The 18,359-nt window shown below is 33.7% G+C and overlaps 1 protein-coding gene across 1 annotated transcript; it reads right to left on the bottom strand.

Annotated features, from left to right (window-relative positions):
* Nucleotides 1–1,136: 1,136 nt before the first annotated feature.
* Nucleotides 1,137–10,893, bottom strand: LOC110370750 (androgen-dependent TFPI-regulating protein). The gene is made up of 4 exons (XM_021326679.3): nucleotides 10,556–10,893; nucleotides 6,441–6,581; nucleotides 3,786–4,006; nucleotides 1,137–2,397 (listed from the first exon to the last, which is right to left on the bottom strand). Exons 1-4 carry the CDS (start codon nucleotides 10,766–10,768, stop codon nucleotides 2,220–2,222), a joined length of 753 nt encoding a protein of 250 aa, XP_021182354.2. The 5' UTR covers nucleotides 10,769–10,893; the 3' UTR covers nucleotides 1,137–2,219.
* Between the last annotated feature and the right edge of the window lie 7,466 nt (nucleotides 10,894–18,359).

Here is an 18,359-nt window from a genome sequence, read left to right as displayed (position 1 = left end):
GTATACCTACACATGAAAATTTATATATAACACATGTACTTAATAGTGTTTTAGTTGATTGACTCTTGAAAAATTAAGCCCATTAGACGCCCACCCAAGCGAATATAATTAATCGATTTTGCGCATCACTAATGAATCGTATCGACATTTAGTATGATTAAGCCAAGCTTTAACTAATAGATGCGTTCAAATTACCAAAATGTTATTATGGAATACTAGCTTCTGCCAGTGGTTTCGCTCGCGTCCCGTGGTAACTAGAACGCCTACCTTAAAAAACGCGTGCGATAAAAAGTACTAGTATGAGCTTCTTCAATAAATAATTGGGCTATTTTACACTGAAGTAAAATTTTCATTGCTGGTCTAGTTGTAGCAAAAGCTGCTGCTGAGCGAAGGAATAGTAAGTGATCGTGTGTCTGCGCGAATGCTTGTGCACTATAATAAGTCCTGTGCAGTTGGCTAATCTCCTTATATGTATTTTTCAAACTGTACCAGTGTTTTCTGAGAGTTCAAACCAACGAACAAACTCTTTAGCATAATTTTACTAGTATAGAGAGTTACTATTAATTAGAACCTGTTTCCATGTTTATTATGCAAAAGGTACAATTAGTGAATAATCATTTCTATTATTAGAGAATAATTAGGTATAATACGTTCAGTTTGATTTGTGTTACAAAGTTAAGTACATATATGTATGTTGTTTTACACGCAATTAATAAAATACTATTTATATAGTTGCTTGTTTTTTTAGATGTTTAATATTAATGAAAAATAGATATTCCCTATAGTTTTGATCTTCATTGCCATTGTTATTTTCGAACTATGTAAGCTTGTAAGCCCGAGCGAGTAAAACCAGAATTAATTTGATTGTGTAACCAAGGGGTTTATTAAGTTAACCCTGGACTATTGCTTTAGTTAGCTTAACTATCGGATCAATTGGCTGGGATAATTGCTATTACAAACAATTATTTGGTTCACACCTATTCATATCTTGAAGGGGTAGTTTGAAAAGTTATCTTTCATGAAGTAGAAAAATGAGAAAAAAATATATTTCTAAATAAAAAATAAAATAATCAAGCATCAGTATTGAGAACCTTAACTTTTTTTGGAAGTCGATTAAAATTAAAATTACTCCACAGCAAGTATAAATAACAGATCGATGGTCACAACCTTTAAAACATAATTTTACAAATAGTCATTACGGTTTTCGGTAAACAGTTTTCGATAATTTGCTGCGAAAATTACCAGTAACCAAAACAGCATCAATAAATAAAACACAGCTAAATTAAATTCGGTTTATTTATTTACCTCTCCACTGCAATGTTCAATTTATATTAAATGAAATATTGTTATATAAACAGAATAAATACAAAGGTTATTTTATTTAAAAAGGTTTATAAAGGTTAACACGAGATTCTTTTAAATCGTAGTAGATATAATAACTGGAAATTGTTAGTGGGAATCATTAAATTATATTATATTAATATCACGTTTAATCTCTTACCAGGAGAATTCAATACTACAAGTTATGTATTCAATATATTTCTAAAACACATAGCTATCAGTAATGTAATAATTAGCCAAAATATTTAATTTCAGAACAATGATTTGTTTAACATTAATACCAAATAATTTTGTAATTATATTCCTGTTTTCATAACAATTACGAAAACTAATTATTTTAATCAAGATTTCTCATCTAACGTAGCTTAGAATTCGTTCAATCAACTTCCTTCAACCGTCGTCATATCGTGTAAAATTATGCTTGAATACATTAACTAAACCTCTCATATTAGCAAAAATCCTTTAAAAAATATAAAGCGGTATGGTTCGCGCCACATAAGTTTGCAATTCTGAAGTAAGCCAATTATTTAATAAACATGTATTTGTTCACATATCATGCCTTCATGCACGCATTATACGTATGCCTTATCTATAAAAAAAGCCACTGGTTTTTCTCTACCACCAAAAGGTAGACTGGTAGAAAATGCCTTAGGCATTAAATCCGCCGTGGTGCATTGTGCAAAAAGTAATAAATTTCGCTTTTATCTCCTGTAGTGTTTTGAAGACATTTTTTTTTACTATCCAGCTTTTAATTAAGCATAGCTTTTGACAATGTTTCTACGTACTAATGCACAAAGAGTCAAATGACAACTTCAGGTTAGCAAAATTACGTGGCGCGAACTGTAGAACTACTTAATATTAATTAAAATCTAGATTCTTCATATAACTTTCTTCATATTTCCTTGGCCCCACACCATGTCGACGATAAACCATTGACTGGTGTAGTAGAAAAGATTTTCAACGAATACATATGTTACTAGTACAGGGAACTTAAATCCTGTGAACAGCTTGAGGCCAGGATAAACGTATTCACCTTTCAGGAAGCTTTGGACGCACCTGAAATATTTACAGTGAAGTTAAATTCCAATTTTACTATATAAAATGTTATTTTACTAAGACATATTGTAAATGTGTGCAAGGATTTGTATGTTACTCTGTCATGCAAAAATTGCTGAAGGGATTTTGATGAAACTTGGGAGTAATGCGGCTTACATACACTTTTTAAAATAATACCTATATAAGGAACTTTTTAACTATGTGCGTTAAGTAATTCTATCTGTTTTATCGCTTCGAAAGTTAAACCATTTTTGAATCAGCTTAACATCAGTTTTCTAATAATTGTAACTTCAGGTGAACAGAAACATTAATTGAGCTCATTCTAGCGAAATGATCCGTGTAAACAAACCCTGAGTTTGAACTGTAGTTCACCACAAAACCGCGAATCTTCGCAATATTGAATACAAACGTTCACGTTACAAACCGCTTGCCTTTGCCGCTACCAAAATGTTCTACTTATGTGTTAGATGATAGGTCTTGAGAAAAACTGTTAAATTATAGTTATTTTATCACTTATTGGTTATAGAGGAGAAATAAAAAGAAAGAAAATGCGTTTTATTACCTGATTGAGACGCATACAAATCTATGCTATTATAAAGAGGTAAACTTTATTTGTTTGTAAGGATGAACAACAACAACCAAGGATGGACAAGGATGTAATGGATGATGGATGCGAGTAACATAGGCTATATTTTATCCGGGTACGGGCAGTAGTATACTGTACCTACTTTAAACTTTTCGATAATCTATCAGTTCACGATCGAAAAACTTCTAAATGAATTTTCATGAAATTCCCACAATTAGATAGATTTTAATATAGATGTCATAAATACATCATAAACTTCAAATGAGGACAATGATTATGATGGTTAAATTAACTGGGATAAAGAAACTTATTTTACTTTCCCACATTAATTAAAATGTTACGTAAAATTAAGTAGATATTTCTACTGCATATTTCGTGATCTTGGAAGCCAAAACTCTAGAAATTGGGTTCTTAAAGCCAGCTGGCAAGCGCGTGCAGAATATTTCTATACTTGGTAACATCTGGTTAGATTGATAACCTACACTTACATTGAGAAAAGATGCGGTTAATGATTAATTTGTTTCGACAATTTTAGCGCTACAATAGTTTGGCAGTGTTGGAATCGAAGTTGGTACATATTTGTAAGTGTATGTATGATAATGATTATATTGTTTCGGACATTTTAAAAGTCTCTCAAGTTTTGTTGCAATTTAAGTAGGTACCTATTTTTGAATAATAATTTTATTTATGCGAAAATTAGAACAATAAATTGAAGCGTTGTAGAATGAAAAATATTTACGCAGCTTTTACGTGCCTCAGTATTTACGAACTCCTATAATATTACCTTAAAAAAAATACTTACACCACAATATACGCGACGAGGAAGCACGTCAAAATCCCGATGTTCAATGCATTACTCTTCGGCCTCTCTCTCCTTACCAGTACTAGGTCCATTAACACGACCACTAAAGAGACCGTATGCATGCAGTGCTGGGACCAAAACGGCACTATTTTGTGGATACTGGGCGGTGCTATCAGCTCTCGATGACTGTTCCATACTCGCCAGAAAAGGATGTCACCAAACTGAAACAAATGAATTCTCTAAAATCACTGAATAGCCTGCCCGCGTACGGCAGGTAAGTAGTAGGTGAACGATTTTTTGTAGGAGAAAAGAAAACAGTCATACAGTCGTATGACTGTTTTCTGTAAGTAGAAGTAGAAGTAAATCATAAGTCGTTCAGAAAATCCTTGTGAGTTTTTGTCCTACAAAATGTCTGGCGTGAGCGGGCTGCCATATGGTGACAATACCCTATCTGGTCTATTACGTAGTATACTGGCATTTTACGCCACCACCTTGTGCATTTACGGGAGTGCACCTTGTGCACTTGATAGACCAGATAGGGTGGATATATAGGTACTGGCTTTTTGGATATTTACATGTTTACATAGCAGCAAAACTTTATCAATTTATTAGAATTCCTTATGTCCTGGGCTTGTGGGCTCTATCAGTCTTTATCAGGCATATGGTCCTCCTACGAGATGAATCTTCTGTCTGTCTAACCAATTTGGGATTTGTAAATGTATCAGAACATCAATTTTCTTTGTAGCTTTTTATTAAATTATTAAATGTTTTAATGATCAAGGAAAATAAACATATTTTTATTAGAACAGACTATGAAAAATTTATGTTTATATTTTATTTTCTTTTTAAGTAATTATAATATTTGGGTCAATTAATAAGTGTCAAGGTTAGACTTATAAGAGACACGAAGTCTTATAATGACTACATTACATGTCTCCTTAATGGGCATGTTGATTCACAGCAAACATACAAACAGGTATTATGGCCATTTCAACCTTTTGTAATTATGCTACAGTTTCGCTCAATTTAGTTTTAATATTTAATTACTGATTTATATTTCGTGATTTGACTGCCTCGTTGTTCTAGTGGTCGCAAGCACGGCTGCTTTACTCGAGGTCTCGGTTTCCATTCCCGGGTAATGCCGAAATCACTTTGTTAGTTTTCTTAAACTTTCACAAAGCAGCCCGTGCATCGGAGAGCCCGTAAATGTCGGTCCTGCGCCTGATCTCTTTCCGGTCGTGTCGGATTGCCGTCCCATCGGGATGAGAGTGAAGGAATAGGGAGTGCACCTGTGTCTGCGCAACTGCTTGGGCACCATAATATGTCCTGCGCAGCTGGCTGATCTCCTTAAATGAGAGCAGCCGCCGTGGCCGAGATCGGCCGTGGACGCCATTATTATTATTATTTCGTAATTTTCCAGAATGACTTATTTTTTAAATTATGACAGCTCAGTTAAAAATAAGCGCCAATCATAAATCATGAAGGTTTCATATTAACAGGATACACAATGCCTACTTGAAGAAGTACAGTCGTCAACAACGACATAACAATTTTAAATTGGATAATAATATGTTACTTTAATTTTACTCGATTCTGCATCTTCAAAGTTAATTGCATCTTTTTCGGGTCGTTTCCAAACAAGCCAAGGATATGGCATTGTAAAGTAATTGCGATCTGATGACATCTCTTAAAATCTTCCACAGTTTTTGACAAGTATAAGGCCAAAATGTAAGCCTTTTTTAGTTTAATAGCCATAAAAACAACGTCCAATTTATTTTTAATTTAAGGATACATTAATTTTTCAGACTATTATTATTTTTATTGAATAAAAGGCAGTTATTTAACTGCAGCTACTTATTTAATAACTTTCATGAACAACACACTTCTTTTGAAAGTTTCTTTATTGTAAGTTTAAAAAAACCGGATCAAGGAACGAAGTAATAGTTACTAAGTTAGAAAAATTAAGTGAAGAGTAGATAATAATTAAGAGTAGAGTAGCAAGTTCGAATTTTGTGTTTTTTATCTCCTCATTAAGTTTTTTTAGAAACAACCGAGATGATTTTTCGCAATAGAAAAAATTGCAAATCTATATATCGTAGATAAATAGTAACTAGGTAATTTTATATGACGGGATATTAGACTGTGATGAGAGGATAATTAAATTGTATCCAAATAAAATTAAGGGTGGCTTACACCACTGCTCACTAAATACAATTACCACTAAATATATTAACTCATAATATTCTGTCTCTCAATCGTTTTATTTTGATCAAGGTGGATTATTTATGTAAATACATAATTTATTTAGTGGTTAATGTATATAAGAATATTCAGTGCTGGCGCTAGATGGAATAATATGATCTGAAACGACCAAAAACAAAACATAATTTAGGCTCCTTTAAATCCACGTGTCCATTTCCTAAATTTATTAACTTTATCCTATCATCTGATTCTCGAACAATTGTCTGACACAAAAAAATATGATAATGATCAAGCTCTAAGTAATTACATATTATGTTTTATCTTTTTGGCTTCTTGCAATAAAAACACTATTTTTGTTGTAAAATAAAATCTCGATAAACGCTTTTGAATTCGACCATATCGTAATAATTGTTTACAGGACCGCTTAGTGGCAATTTGTATGCTCGAACTTACCGCAGTGGTCGGCAGAAGGATGCTTGTGAAGCACAAGTATCTAACTTGATTCAGAAGTTTCACATGGCTCCTCTCATGTTCGCCTCTCAGTTCCCTCCAATCACAGTAGAAGCATATCGGAAAATATACCAAAGTGAAGAGCTGAAACAAAACATTACATTCTAATTAATTTCTTCGAAGACAAACATTACCATGTATAAGAAATTCTAAGATTTTCTCAAAATAACAACACGTGAGGGTCTTGTTACATTGAAAACTTCGGTGAAAATGTTCTGTAGCGAAATATGTAAGGGATGAACGCGGAGAAATAATATTTTTTGTTGATTTGCACGCACGTCACGTAAACAATACCGGACGGGTTTTAATGGGATTTTAATCTGCGGGATCCTGAGGAATAGTGATGTGGTACCAGCCACATGTATCGCTTGCCACGATGAAAAGCGCACGTTGTTTCTTTGCTCATTTTTCCTTTGTAATTAAATAATTACGATGTACTATACCTATATAATTATATAGTGTTTGTTTAGGATTAAATAATATTTTTTGTTAAATAACAAAATGCGTAATTCTTCACTGTAACGACTGCACAAATCTTCAATTAACAAAAAATAAAATAAAAGTCTGTCAGAAGCATACAAGTTTATGCAATGTTGTTTTTCTGCACGTGAAAACCCTGTGTACACCCACATGTATTGTTAGAAATAAAAGCTATTGCTCGTTAAAATAAGAGGCCACTCAAATGAGTTTATTACAGATTTCCACGAAATTAGAATAATATATGAGGCGAAAGGAATCAGTCTCGATAATGGTGTGTTTAATCAGAATTTCTGAAAGCCATATTTTAAAATTAATATCAGGATTGTTTTATTGTTCAGAATTGGAATATATCAAATGAAAATAACTAAAAACAAAATAGAAACGCGTGGAATGTTTTTAAATTACGACATCATTTGAACTGTAAAAAGTTTAACATGCTTCAAAACTATTTGTTAGAAAAATCCTGTTTATACTTATTCAATTGCCTAGAAGATAATGTTTTTATGGAACAAATTACGAACCGACCCCTACTACAGAGAGGTCGGCAAAGCAGTAAAAGTTAGAGTGTTTTATTAGTTAATTGATACCTAGCCTAGGTATATAGGTACTCTGGGTTTACTCAGGCTAAGTAAACTGACTGAAGGTCAATTGTTACGTACATAGGGACGGAACCCAAAGTGTACCGACACAACTTGGTTATTTGTTTTAAACAATTGTACTGATGTTCTGAATCAACAATCGCTTGGAAATACTTAATCAATATTTGACTGCCCGGTTTATTTTTTAACACTTAAGGATATTTCCTCTTTTTTACATTAATTTATACTTTTGACAAGTGTTTATGATGTTTTAGGATGCTTACTATTTAGTCTTTTTAACCGACTTCCCAAAAAGGAGGAGGTTCTCAATTCGGCCGGTATGTTTTTTTTTTTCTATGTATGTACATCGATTACTCCGAGGTTTATAGACCGATTTACGTGATTCTTTTTTTGTTCGACGCGGAATAGCTGCCAGTTGGTCCCATAGTCATCAATTCAGGATCTGATGATGGAAACCTTGAGAAATCGAGGGCAACTTTCGAAAGTTGTAAGCATACATAGGGTTCAACCTTGACACTCATATGTATGCCTGATAGCACTATTCAACAGTGAAGGTTTGGAGCTGACCTGATGATGGAGATCAGAGAAGGTCTGAAAATGAAAACTACCTCGTATTTGGGCTTATATTCTTCGTATCAATGAGAACTTTCCAGTTATGTGGATGGTGACCTATTCGTTTCACTGAAAAGCTCAAAATAAAAAACTTTTTTACAAAAAATATTACCGACTTCCGTTTTGAGTATTAAGTTAGGTTAAAAGTCTGGTAAGTATCTATGGATTTTACCTGTATTACGATTATACACTTTTTGAAGAAACACTTGAAAGATATAAGATATTATTCCGTCTTTTCTAGAAGGTCCAAGGTACCTTACCCAGATAACTGGGGTCAGCATTTCAGCAGGTAAAGCAGTGGTATTCAAAGGAAAAGGCTAGCCAGATGAGATGAGATCGCATAATAATTATAGTGTTGCAAAGTTCAACATTCTCGGCCACTCCTGTTAATTCTACAAAGGAAAGAAGCCATTTTGTTCCTCAAGTTATTAAATAAAGCCTTGTTCGCTGACGTCATTTGCTGTAACGTTCAGGACGTTGAAGGCTTAAATCTCTAAAAACTTTGACAGAAGGAAAGTGGGGAGTTTTCAAATGGGGGAGAGGCTGCCACTATAATCGGTTTTGTTTTACGAACTTTGGTGCACGATAAGTTTATTTTGAAGTATAAAATATAACGTTCTAAAAGTACTTTCTTCTTAGTAAAGGAGCAATACTTAATATTTAATGAATTTATGATAAAATATTCTTTCTGAAATGACAATCTGTAATTCTAGCTATAAGAAATAAGTATTTTGTTGACACAATGTGTTTGTGTAATTTAATCTGGGAAATGGCTTCTCATATTTACGTGTTAAATGCTCCGTTAAATATTGACTTACATTCACACCATAATCATCGTTTAAGTATATTGTTAATAATGGTTTTATGTAAAGTCGTATTCGGAATATTTCCGTTTGAAATGAAAATATTCTTATTTGTTCATTTTTAGTAGTTACTTGTTTGTTTGTTTGTTACTTGTTTGCTCATTGTTACTAGTTAAAATTGCCTATATTTTTTATTGTTATCTAATTGTTCTGTTGCAAGTTACCATAGCGTCACAAAAAATAATAAAAATCTTATCAAAACAACAACTTTATTGAAGTCGTTTCAGTCAAGTTTTATTTCGTTTTTTATCTTGTTTTAATCTTGCACCTGCAGAAAAAACAATTTATTTTTTTCTACCACAATAATAATAATTTTTTCAGAACAAGGTTTTTAGATATTCTAAATTACTCAAATGGACCTACTGGTTTCAAACAAATAATAAAAAAATCTACGGTTACTTTAAAATTGTCCACATTTATTTCCGATACAGTGAAAAAAACATTTTTTTTAAACTCCCTCATGAAAAAAATATTTTGTAAAATGCTATTGGTCCGCGGGGATAGCTTTTTGCTTATCTCTCGCAATAAATTGGCATTGGGATAACTTTTATATAGCAATGCGAATCTGATTGGTGTTTCCGGGAAGTTTTTTTAATACAATAATTTATATTATCAGTTCAGATTCTGCTGGTGTCTGCTATAAGCTGCTCTTATTAATTTGTCAATAGATTTTCATACCTAAAGATCTATAAATTGCCAGCACTAAGAAGTGGCTTGTGGTCCAGCTGCCATAAGATATTAAAAATTTGAATGTTTGTCCACTTCAAGTACCTACTAGTTAAGTTTATTTGATTGTTTACATACTGGACCGGTCCGGTAAACAACCCTAAGACCTTACGTTACACGGTCATGCTTACGTCCTCTGCACTATAGAGGTACTTAGTTTTCCCACTTAGTACCCATTCAAAGTTAAGAAAAAAAAAAACATCGAATTTTCAAAATCCATGCACATTTATTTTGACTAACTTGCGTAATTAATTTACCCAAAAATAAGTCCCTTCTCTTGTTTTGTTTGTAATTTCGTCAGTTTTAATATGTAAGGAAGGTCAAGTCCAAAAGTTACTTAATACTTGCCGAAATTATTCGCTCGAGTTGTCGCAATCTTGTCGCTTGAATCCACCGGACTACGATTGTGAATGAAACATAATAAACACACAATAGGACCAAATATAGTCTGTACTGACCATTAAGAGTTTTGGAACATAAGTTGACGTATCAAATCGTAGTTTAAATTTAAGTTAGGCGACAACCTTTGTTGGCGGTTGTATTTTTGGCTAACAATGTATTTGATAGTAATTAAAGTTAATTTGTATGATGTGATGGAGCGATGCTTTTAAGTTTTTTGTAAACAAATTAAAATAAAATAAGTTTATACCATTCACTTACTATGCTTATAGATACGAAACCATTGCATTATCACAAGATAATATATTTTTTTGAAATGTACATACCTATATTATCACGTATAATTTTATTGGGTCACAAAAAAGACACTGTTACTCACATTAAACCAAGCAGTGATCAGTTTAAACCTGATCTTCTGGTACATCTGGATATCCGGATCATCATGAGCACCAAAGTCAATAGTCAACAGCGAAGTCGCAACTGTGACTAAATGAACATACGAGAACGCATAAAACCACAATCTCACTTTCAACAATGTTTTACTTTCTTTCATGAATCCAGTGCCCAAAATGGGAGAGTCTAAACTCAACATGATTAAAAAAAAAACACACTTGAATTTAGAATGTCGTTCAAAAATATGAAAAAAAAAATGGCCGCCCGTCCGAAGCGGTCAGTGCGCGCGTATTCGAACTTTAAATGATACCAATGTACTGTTTGTAGGTACTTGTATTTTAAGTCAAGTTTAATGGATGAGACGTAGCTATAAATCGGTATGTATAAGGAGTGTATTTACACGTCGATAGCCGTAAATACTTGTTATTTAGCGTGGACAAAAATTTGGAACCTTGATGAGTATATGCATTATTATGCATATCCACTTCACTGTCCACGATGCAGAAACCATAGTTAAACAATTGGTGTGTAGGTATCACATATGACTCATGTGACAGGAAAGTTATTACTGCTACAACGAATCCTGATTTATTCATTACCTATGTAAAAGTCTCGTTACAAAATTAAACTTGCAGGTGTTAGGGACTGTTGAGATGTTTAGCTTTAGACATTTTACCAAAGAGTATCGGGTTGCCCGGATAACTGGGTTGAGGAAGTCAGATAGGCAGTTGCGCGTTGTAAAACACTGGTCCTCAGCTGCATCCACTGGACTGGACTGTTACACTGGAAGCCGAGCCCAACAAAGTTGGGAAACAAGTTACAGCCTTTTTATCGTCCCACTGCTGGGCACAGGCCTCCTCTCACACGGAGAAGGATTGAGCGATAATAATTAATTAATAGTTGGAAAAAGGCAGTAGCTTAGACGTAATCATCTAGGTATAACATGTATTTTGTGTAACAATGCCTTAATTAGAACGACCTGCTGATAATCAAGTACATTGTTGACCTACGTTAACTGTTGATAGTCCTTACTGTGGCAGATAATAATGGGTAATAACTGGCAATTAATTAGGCACCATTGTATCCTCATTACTGATGTATCTGTAATACTATTTGATTAACTAGTGGAAATGCTTGCTAATTGGTCGCTTTGTAAGTTGTTACATCTAAGAAGACATTTTGATATAGGGACGTAGTTATGCAGAAACGTTCCAACCCACAAGTCACCCGAAATCGAGTTATTGTGATTGAACAGCCCAAAATTTAGCATATGGTTATCTAAACTCAATATAATTCAACAATAAAACCTCTAGTACCTTTACTAGTTAGAATAAAGAGAATACAACTGAAACAAACAGTGGGTTGGAACGTTTCTGCATAACTACGTCCATAGCTGCGTCCCAAAAGGTCCTGTTAAAGTGTTTTTTTCTCTCGCTATTCATAATCACTTTCATCCAAGGGCAATAAAATAAAGGTTGAATCGTTTATTGAATAGGATCCTTTTTCCCCCTCATCCCTCTTTCTAGAACGAACCAAGAACTCTTCCATTCGTATTTATATGGTTTTTGCCATTTAAACGAGAGCAGTATACTGTATACCCAAATCTTTAACAAGAGCAAGTATAAACTGCCAATGCTCTCAAAAATAAACTTTATGTGAGATCTTTTAAACTTCCATTGATCCTATCTGATTAGTGTCAAGGCACACTTGATAATGAAAAGAAGACCGGTGAAATATGCCATATCGTACCTAGCTTTGAGGCAGCGGTTCTCAATAAGCTGCACTTGACTGTTGTGACCTTTTTGCGTATTTTTGTCTCTTTTGCACGATATGAGGAGAAAGCCAGTTCTTTGCAGGGCGAGGACGAATGGTCGTGACAACGAAAGGATATGTAGAGGAAAATATTTGGTTATTGTTGTTTATAATGTACAACTAGAGATAAAACTACTAATAAAAAATAGAGGTGTACATAAGGAACGTCGTAGAGATTTATTTTTAATTAAAAAATATCTTGATATCCGTCATTTGTTAAAGTTAATATGAAGTATGCATAAAATAGATGCTGATTGATGATCATTATCATGTATTATCTTTTTTTTTATTTGTAGTGAATTTTTTAATCTGTAGCTAGCCTAAGACCATATTCAGACAAGTTCCTTTAATGAAGATTTCAACATCTCTTTTATACATTCTTCTTTTCAAAACAAATAAAATATTTTTCCCATAAAATTGTTATCTGATTTATCAACCAGAAGACCAACAATGTAGGACAGATCTCTACGAAGTACCACAACAAACTTGAGTCTTGTATTCAACCTAGGTATTGGCAATATAAGCCAATAATCCCTGCTCTTATAGTCGAGTGTCATTACTGTGAATGGTTGGCACACAATGCACCTAGATTGCGCCGATAGTTCATATTGAAGTCGACAGGTGGCGGGACTGAACGCAATATAACAGCTTTTGTTATGATTATGTACTTGGGAAGCAAAAGGTGCCTAAGGGCTTTTGTCGTTACGTTGAAAATGCAAATTATTTTCATGTAAAACATATTGAGTACATTAAATAATAATATTTGTACAGTGTTGTTGGTTCATTTCTATAGTATATACAGGGATAATCGTCGGTTTTGTGTCACCATTTCATTAAAGTTCTCCCAAAAGGGCTTCAGCGTGTTGGCTTCGGCCCCACGTTCGGCTCCCAATAGTCCGGGACTCTGCAGTCCCGTGGTCTGGAAGAGACATACATATATAACATTTGTACTACTTATTATTTTGGTCTGCAGTTTTTACCGTAGTTTGAAACAAATCCAACTGTATCTGACAACTGCTTGTTTAATTAAATTATTTGATATTAACATGCTCTCAAATACTGCATTAACATTATGCATGTGTAATTAATTCTGTTAGGTGAATTTGATAGCATAACAAACACATTAAATCACATTTCAATCGAATACATAGGAATAGGTGAAACTATTTATACAGTGTTTATTAAATAAACGTTTATTATAACGGGTTATTAAGTACCTACTCGCTTCTGACCATGTATTTATATGTACCATCATCATCATCCTCCGAGCCTTTCCAGTCTAACCGGATTCAGCTGAGTACCAGTGCTTTACAAGAAGCGATCGCACATCTGACCTCCTCAACCCTGGTAGTTCAACCTGGGCAACCCAATACCCCTAAGTAAGACTGGTTGTCAGACTTACTGGCATGTTTCTAGTTACACTTAATTATATTTTTATCACTTCAGAGACTTTAAAAACTTCTCAAAAATGGAAGGACGACTCCTTTCCTTAAAAACGTTCTACCGTTGACCTACTTGTTTTCATAAAATAGTTCCTCAGTACTCGGTCCAGTACTTATTAACTTTTCAGTTTTTATGAAGACCGACGACGATATAAAAGGCTTAATTAAAATTCCGCTCATAAACAAATGCACTTAACTATCTCATTATGTACTAAAGAAGATTTTAATTAGTAATTCAAAGGAATTTAGTCGTAACTGGAGTTGGAATGCTTATAATTTAGATTCTTCGTTATAATTTTTCATAACTGGAGCGTAGTATTATGTCATTTTGATTATGAGTAAGTGTAAGATTCATAAGAACTAAGAAATCAAAATGTGGCTTAGCCAGACAATTTATTGGTAAGTACATTACAGCTGAATTTAATTTCACTGGAGTTTTAAAATCCTCATATTTATTATATTTAAATGAGAGTATTTTTTTGATGTTGTAACGTTTATTCGTTGGCGATAAATAAATTAGTTAATAATGATATTGCTATTTAAAGTAACAAAATATTTAAACCATTTAAAATAACAAAATATTTAAACCATTTAAAATTCGACGAAATTCACAAACGTCTGAATTTAATATTGAATGCTCCGAATATTTATCAAGCCTTTAGTCAGAAATATTTTGGGAACACTGGTTTAAATTAACTGAAATTATAACCGGTTTAGCGTTCGGCGGTAAATAAACAATGTCGCTTTACTTGAGATGAGTTACAAAATATTACGAAATCTCAGCCGATCAAGTTATTTCGTAAAATAATTAGTTCATTAACATTGCTTATCAAGGTGAATGTTTTCGGATGGTTTTTGTTCTCCGAGTGTAAAACAGGATCAGTTGTAGTTATAAAGTGTTGTAATAATGCCAAATATAGATGTAGATCTTTTAATTTTCGTTGCAGTGAAAAAAGGTTCATTTGTTCTGGCAAAAATTGTTTAGCCTATTTTTAGGTACTGTAGAGATGTAGTACTTAGATACTCTTTAGTGGTAAGGTTTTATTTATTATATTGAATACCTGGCCGGACAATTATTAAAAGATATTAGAATAGAATAGTTTTTTGTACTGAAGTAAGTATGTCACTTCACCCCCAGTCCGTCAATAAACACAAAGTTATAGATCTTTTTAATGTTTTAATTATCGTATATTCTGAAGATCCCCGGTCCCTAGCGCGCCACACGCTACAGTACCTACTTTGCTAAAATAAATAATTGAACTTGATTATTGTTATTTTTATTTAAATGAACCAAGAGTAAAACAAAGCCTATCTAAGATACTTCCAAAAAAATATCTACCAAGGAGATTTTCAGTGACACAAATCCTAGTAGGTACGTAAGCCATCATAAACCTCAACTTCATAATAATTACAAATGATATACTCTTTGTGAATATAATTATTTAAATAAGGGCATCATCCAACCAAACATAGTCCGGAAGGGTTGCACGTCTAAGCAATCACACTCAATATGACATTGATACTATACAACCAGTTCACTACAAAGGCCCAAGTATACCGACAACGTTAACGTCTGTTTCTCTTCAAACAACGATTTACTTCGAAAATTGAATGTAAAAATTCAATTCAATTCATAATTTTATTTATTTACGTTATAAAATATTACGTTATAAATTCAAAGTAAACAATTGTTTTAAATTTACGCTTATGTTGTCTGTGAACTTATGTTGCCTAATCCTGTAATAATGGCGTTCTAGCCAATTGTCAGTCTACGCGGCTGTTCTTGTATAAGGAGATCAGCCACTTTCGGACATATTATAGTGCACAAGCATTTGCGCAGACACAGGTGCACTTACTATTCCTTCACTGTCATAGCCCGATGGGACGGCATTACGACACGACCGGAGAGAGATCAGGCGCAGGACACATTAACGTGCTCTCAGATGCACGGGTGTATCAATCACCGACTTCCAGACTAGGTACGAGCAGCTTTGGATTTTTTTTTAACTCATCGATTCTAAATCGAACCCCAGATCTCGCTCAGCAGTTCTACTATGCGACGTGCCAAGGAGGCAGTCTTCCCATAACATAATAGAACCAAAGCGGTGTAATCTTTTCCATAGCAATACATGGTCTGTCTCCTTACCGCCGTCACATGCCACCATATCCGTACCATTAGGGAGCCATTAACAAGGAGTTTCAATCAATTAATCAATCAAACCACGTCAGTGCAACACTACGTGACATGTATAATGATTTATAGAAGATTATTTATAGCTGTGTGGGTATTAGTATGGTTTATTGATTGTTGGTATTTTTTCTCGAGGTTTTCTTTGATGTCGAGTTACACTTTTTTTGCTATCTTCTATATGTAGAAGGAATAAGCTGACTGGTGTTTTGGTACGTATGCACTAACTAAGCAATGTGGGATACTCATTAGTAGTAGGTGTGTGGTAACACCTTTGACTATCTTTACTAATATTATAAAGAGAAAAACTTTGTTTGATTGGTTGTAATGGATAAACTCAAAAACTACTGGACCGATTTTAAATATTCTTTCACCATTAGAAAACTATATTATCTGCGAGTAACATAGGCTATATTTTACCCCGTTGCGTGAAACCGCGGGAAAACGGCTAGTACTAAATATGCTTGTAAGTTCAGATTCAGTGGGAAAAGATGATGCCATATCCTAGGGCTATTGTATTTAAGAAACAAAAATTCAGACTTCCGTTCCTAAAAATAGCATTACATTGTTACAAGTGGCTTCTGTTAACTCAGATATTTACAACAGAAGATTCATTAACCAAGTATTAATAATATAATTTAATTAAATTTCAAAGCTATAACAATGCAGACTTGGAGTAACATGGCTTTGTTTCGGACGTTCATGGCGTTATTGTTGATATTCTAGATTTAATTAATTTAACTTAGTTCTTTGAAGTTGTTTCGTATGTAACAGTTTAAAGTTGGTTACAGTGTGGCTTCCTAGAAGACTAATTTCTGTGTAAAACTTAATGAAACGCATCTTAAGGCTGTCTGGAAGAGATCGCTCTTAGTGATAACACAGTTCATTATGTCACCTACTACAATTAATTAGTTCTAAGATAAAACATGAAAAAAAATATGTACTTTATAAAACATACTTCTATCTATCTATCTTGACGAATGACAGATTTTTTAGGAAGAAAATTAAAAAGGCACTCATTTTGCAATAATACGAGTAATACAATCAAGTAGGAAACGTTAGTCTCTTCAAAAAACGATTATAACTTAAAGAAAAGGGAAAGAAAAGTACGAGTTTAATCATTCTTCATAATGCAGTCATGTTCCTTGACTATGATTTTCTCATACTTCCTAGTCTTACACCTATGCAATTTATGTACACTTTATAAGAAAGATTGGATTCTTCATTAACCAGAATAAAAATTGCACTACACGACAGCATTACTTCACCTAAAGCAGGAGTAACAAGGTATTAACTTTAAACCCCACTTAGGACTGGAGCACATAGTAAGCTAAATAAAATAGCGATGGAAGCAATACTGCATCGCGCCAGGCAGTTGGCTGGCCACCTAACGAGTTCAATTACGCGCTGTGCTGATGCCCATGTACCACGAATTATAACGTAAATGGAGTGACCAGTGTGTATCGAGGCTGGGACTCTCATTGTTACCACATGATAAGGTTAACTGATAAGATAATGTGACCATAATCAAAAGACTATCACTGTCTTTAAATGTATGCAGTAAGTGACGAGCTAGGATGGAAACCGTGGAAGTAACCGTGGTCAGGATGATGGTCTGGAGAGAGTTCTGCCTAGAGCTCTAGCTGTGGATTTTGCATACATACATTATTTAATATTCTAGTAAGTGCAGAATAATATCTACGTCAAGATGGGATGAATTTACATAATTAAGTTTTTTTAGAATTTGTTTTGAACAAAAACTTTCAATCATCTACGGCTCTTTTGAGCTAAATGTCTCATTCTTCTCTAAATCGCGTAGTTGCAACTCCATTTGATATTGCTCCGTGTTTTTAGCCGACGTGTTAAACGAGGCATACGATGGAACTTGAATGAGAATACACGAACTGACTGAATATTGACTTGACAAATGTAAATATGGCAAGTTGTACGTTAGTTTCAGATTTACGTAAATCTAGGTAGATACAAATAACTACGTACCTGCACAAAATGGAAACCCGCGTGCGTTAATTGGTGAAAAACCGCTGTACCTAAAAGTTCTGCTCTTTTTAGTGATAAACTTTTTTTCATTTTTTTAATACTCTGTCATTTTATTGATTCAATTATTTTTTGGGGAAGGTATGAATTGACATTTATGTTAGACCACATAGGTACGTTGATTTTTTGAATGTACGCGACTTTACCACTTAAAATATCTAATGTAGGTTTCATTTCTAAATTCCATTTTTGGATACTTATTTCACTCTCAAGATATTCTCAACAAAAATGTATCAACGGCTGCATCGATTGCCTGAGTAACGTTGTATTATTCCATCTTAGCCCATTGTCAG

Source organism: Helicoverpa armigera, chromosome 13, assembly GCF_030705265.1.
Source record: "Helicoverpa armigera isolate CAAS_96S chromosome 13, ASM3070526v1, whole genome shotgun sequence".
In the NCBI taxonomy this organism is placed as follows: domain Eukaryota; kingdom Metazoa; phylum Arthropoda; class Insecta; order Lepidoptera; family Noctuidae; genus Helicoverpa; species Helicoverpa armigera.
This window is presented reverse-complemented; position numbering and strand designations above follow the sequence as displayed.

Bases quoted from the DNA above. Each gene is read 5' to 3' on its own strand.
- LOC110370750 (XM_021326679.3), bottom strand. From the start codon at position 10,768: ATGTTGAGTTTAGACTCTCCCATTTTGGGCACTGGATTCATGAAAGAA. The intron at 6,582-10,555 runs GTGAGTAACAGT...GTTTTGTTTCAG, and splicing joins TGATCACTGCTTGGTTTAAT to CTCTTCACTTTGGTATATTT. The intron at 4,007-6,440 runs GTAAGTTCGAGC...CATTTGTTTCAG, and splicing joins TCCTTCTGCCGACCACTGCG to TTTGGTGACATCCTTTTCTG.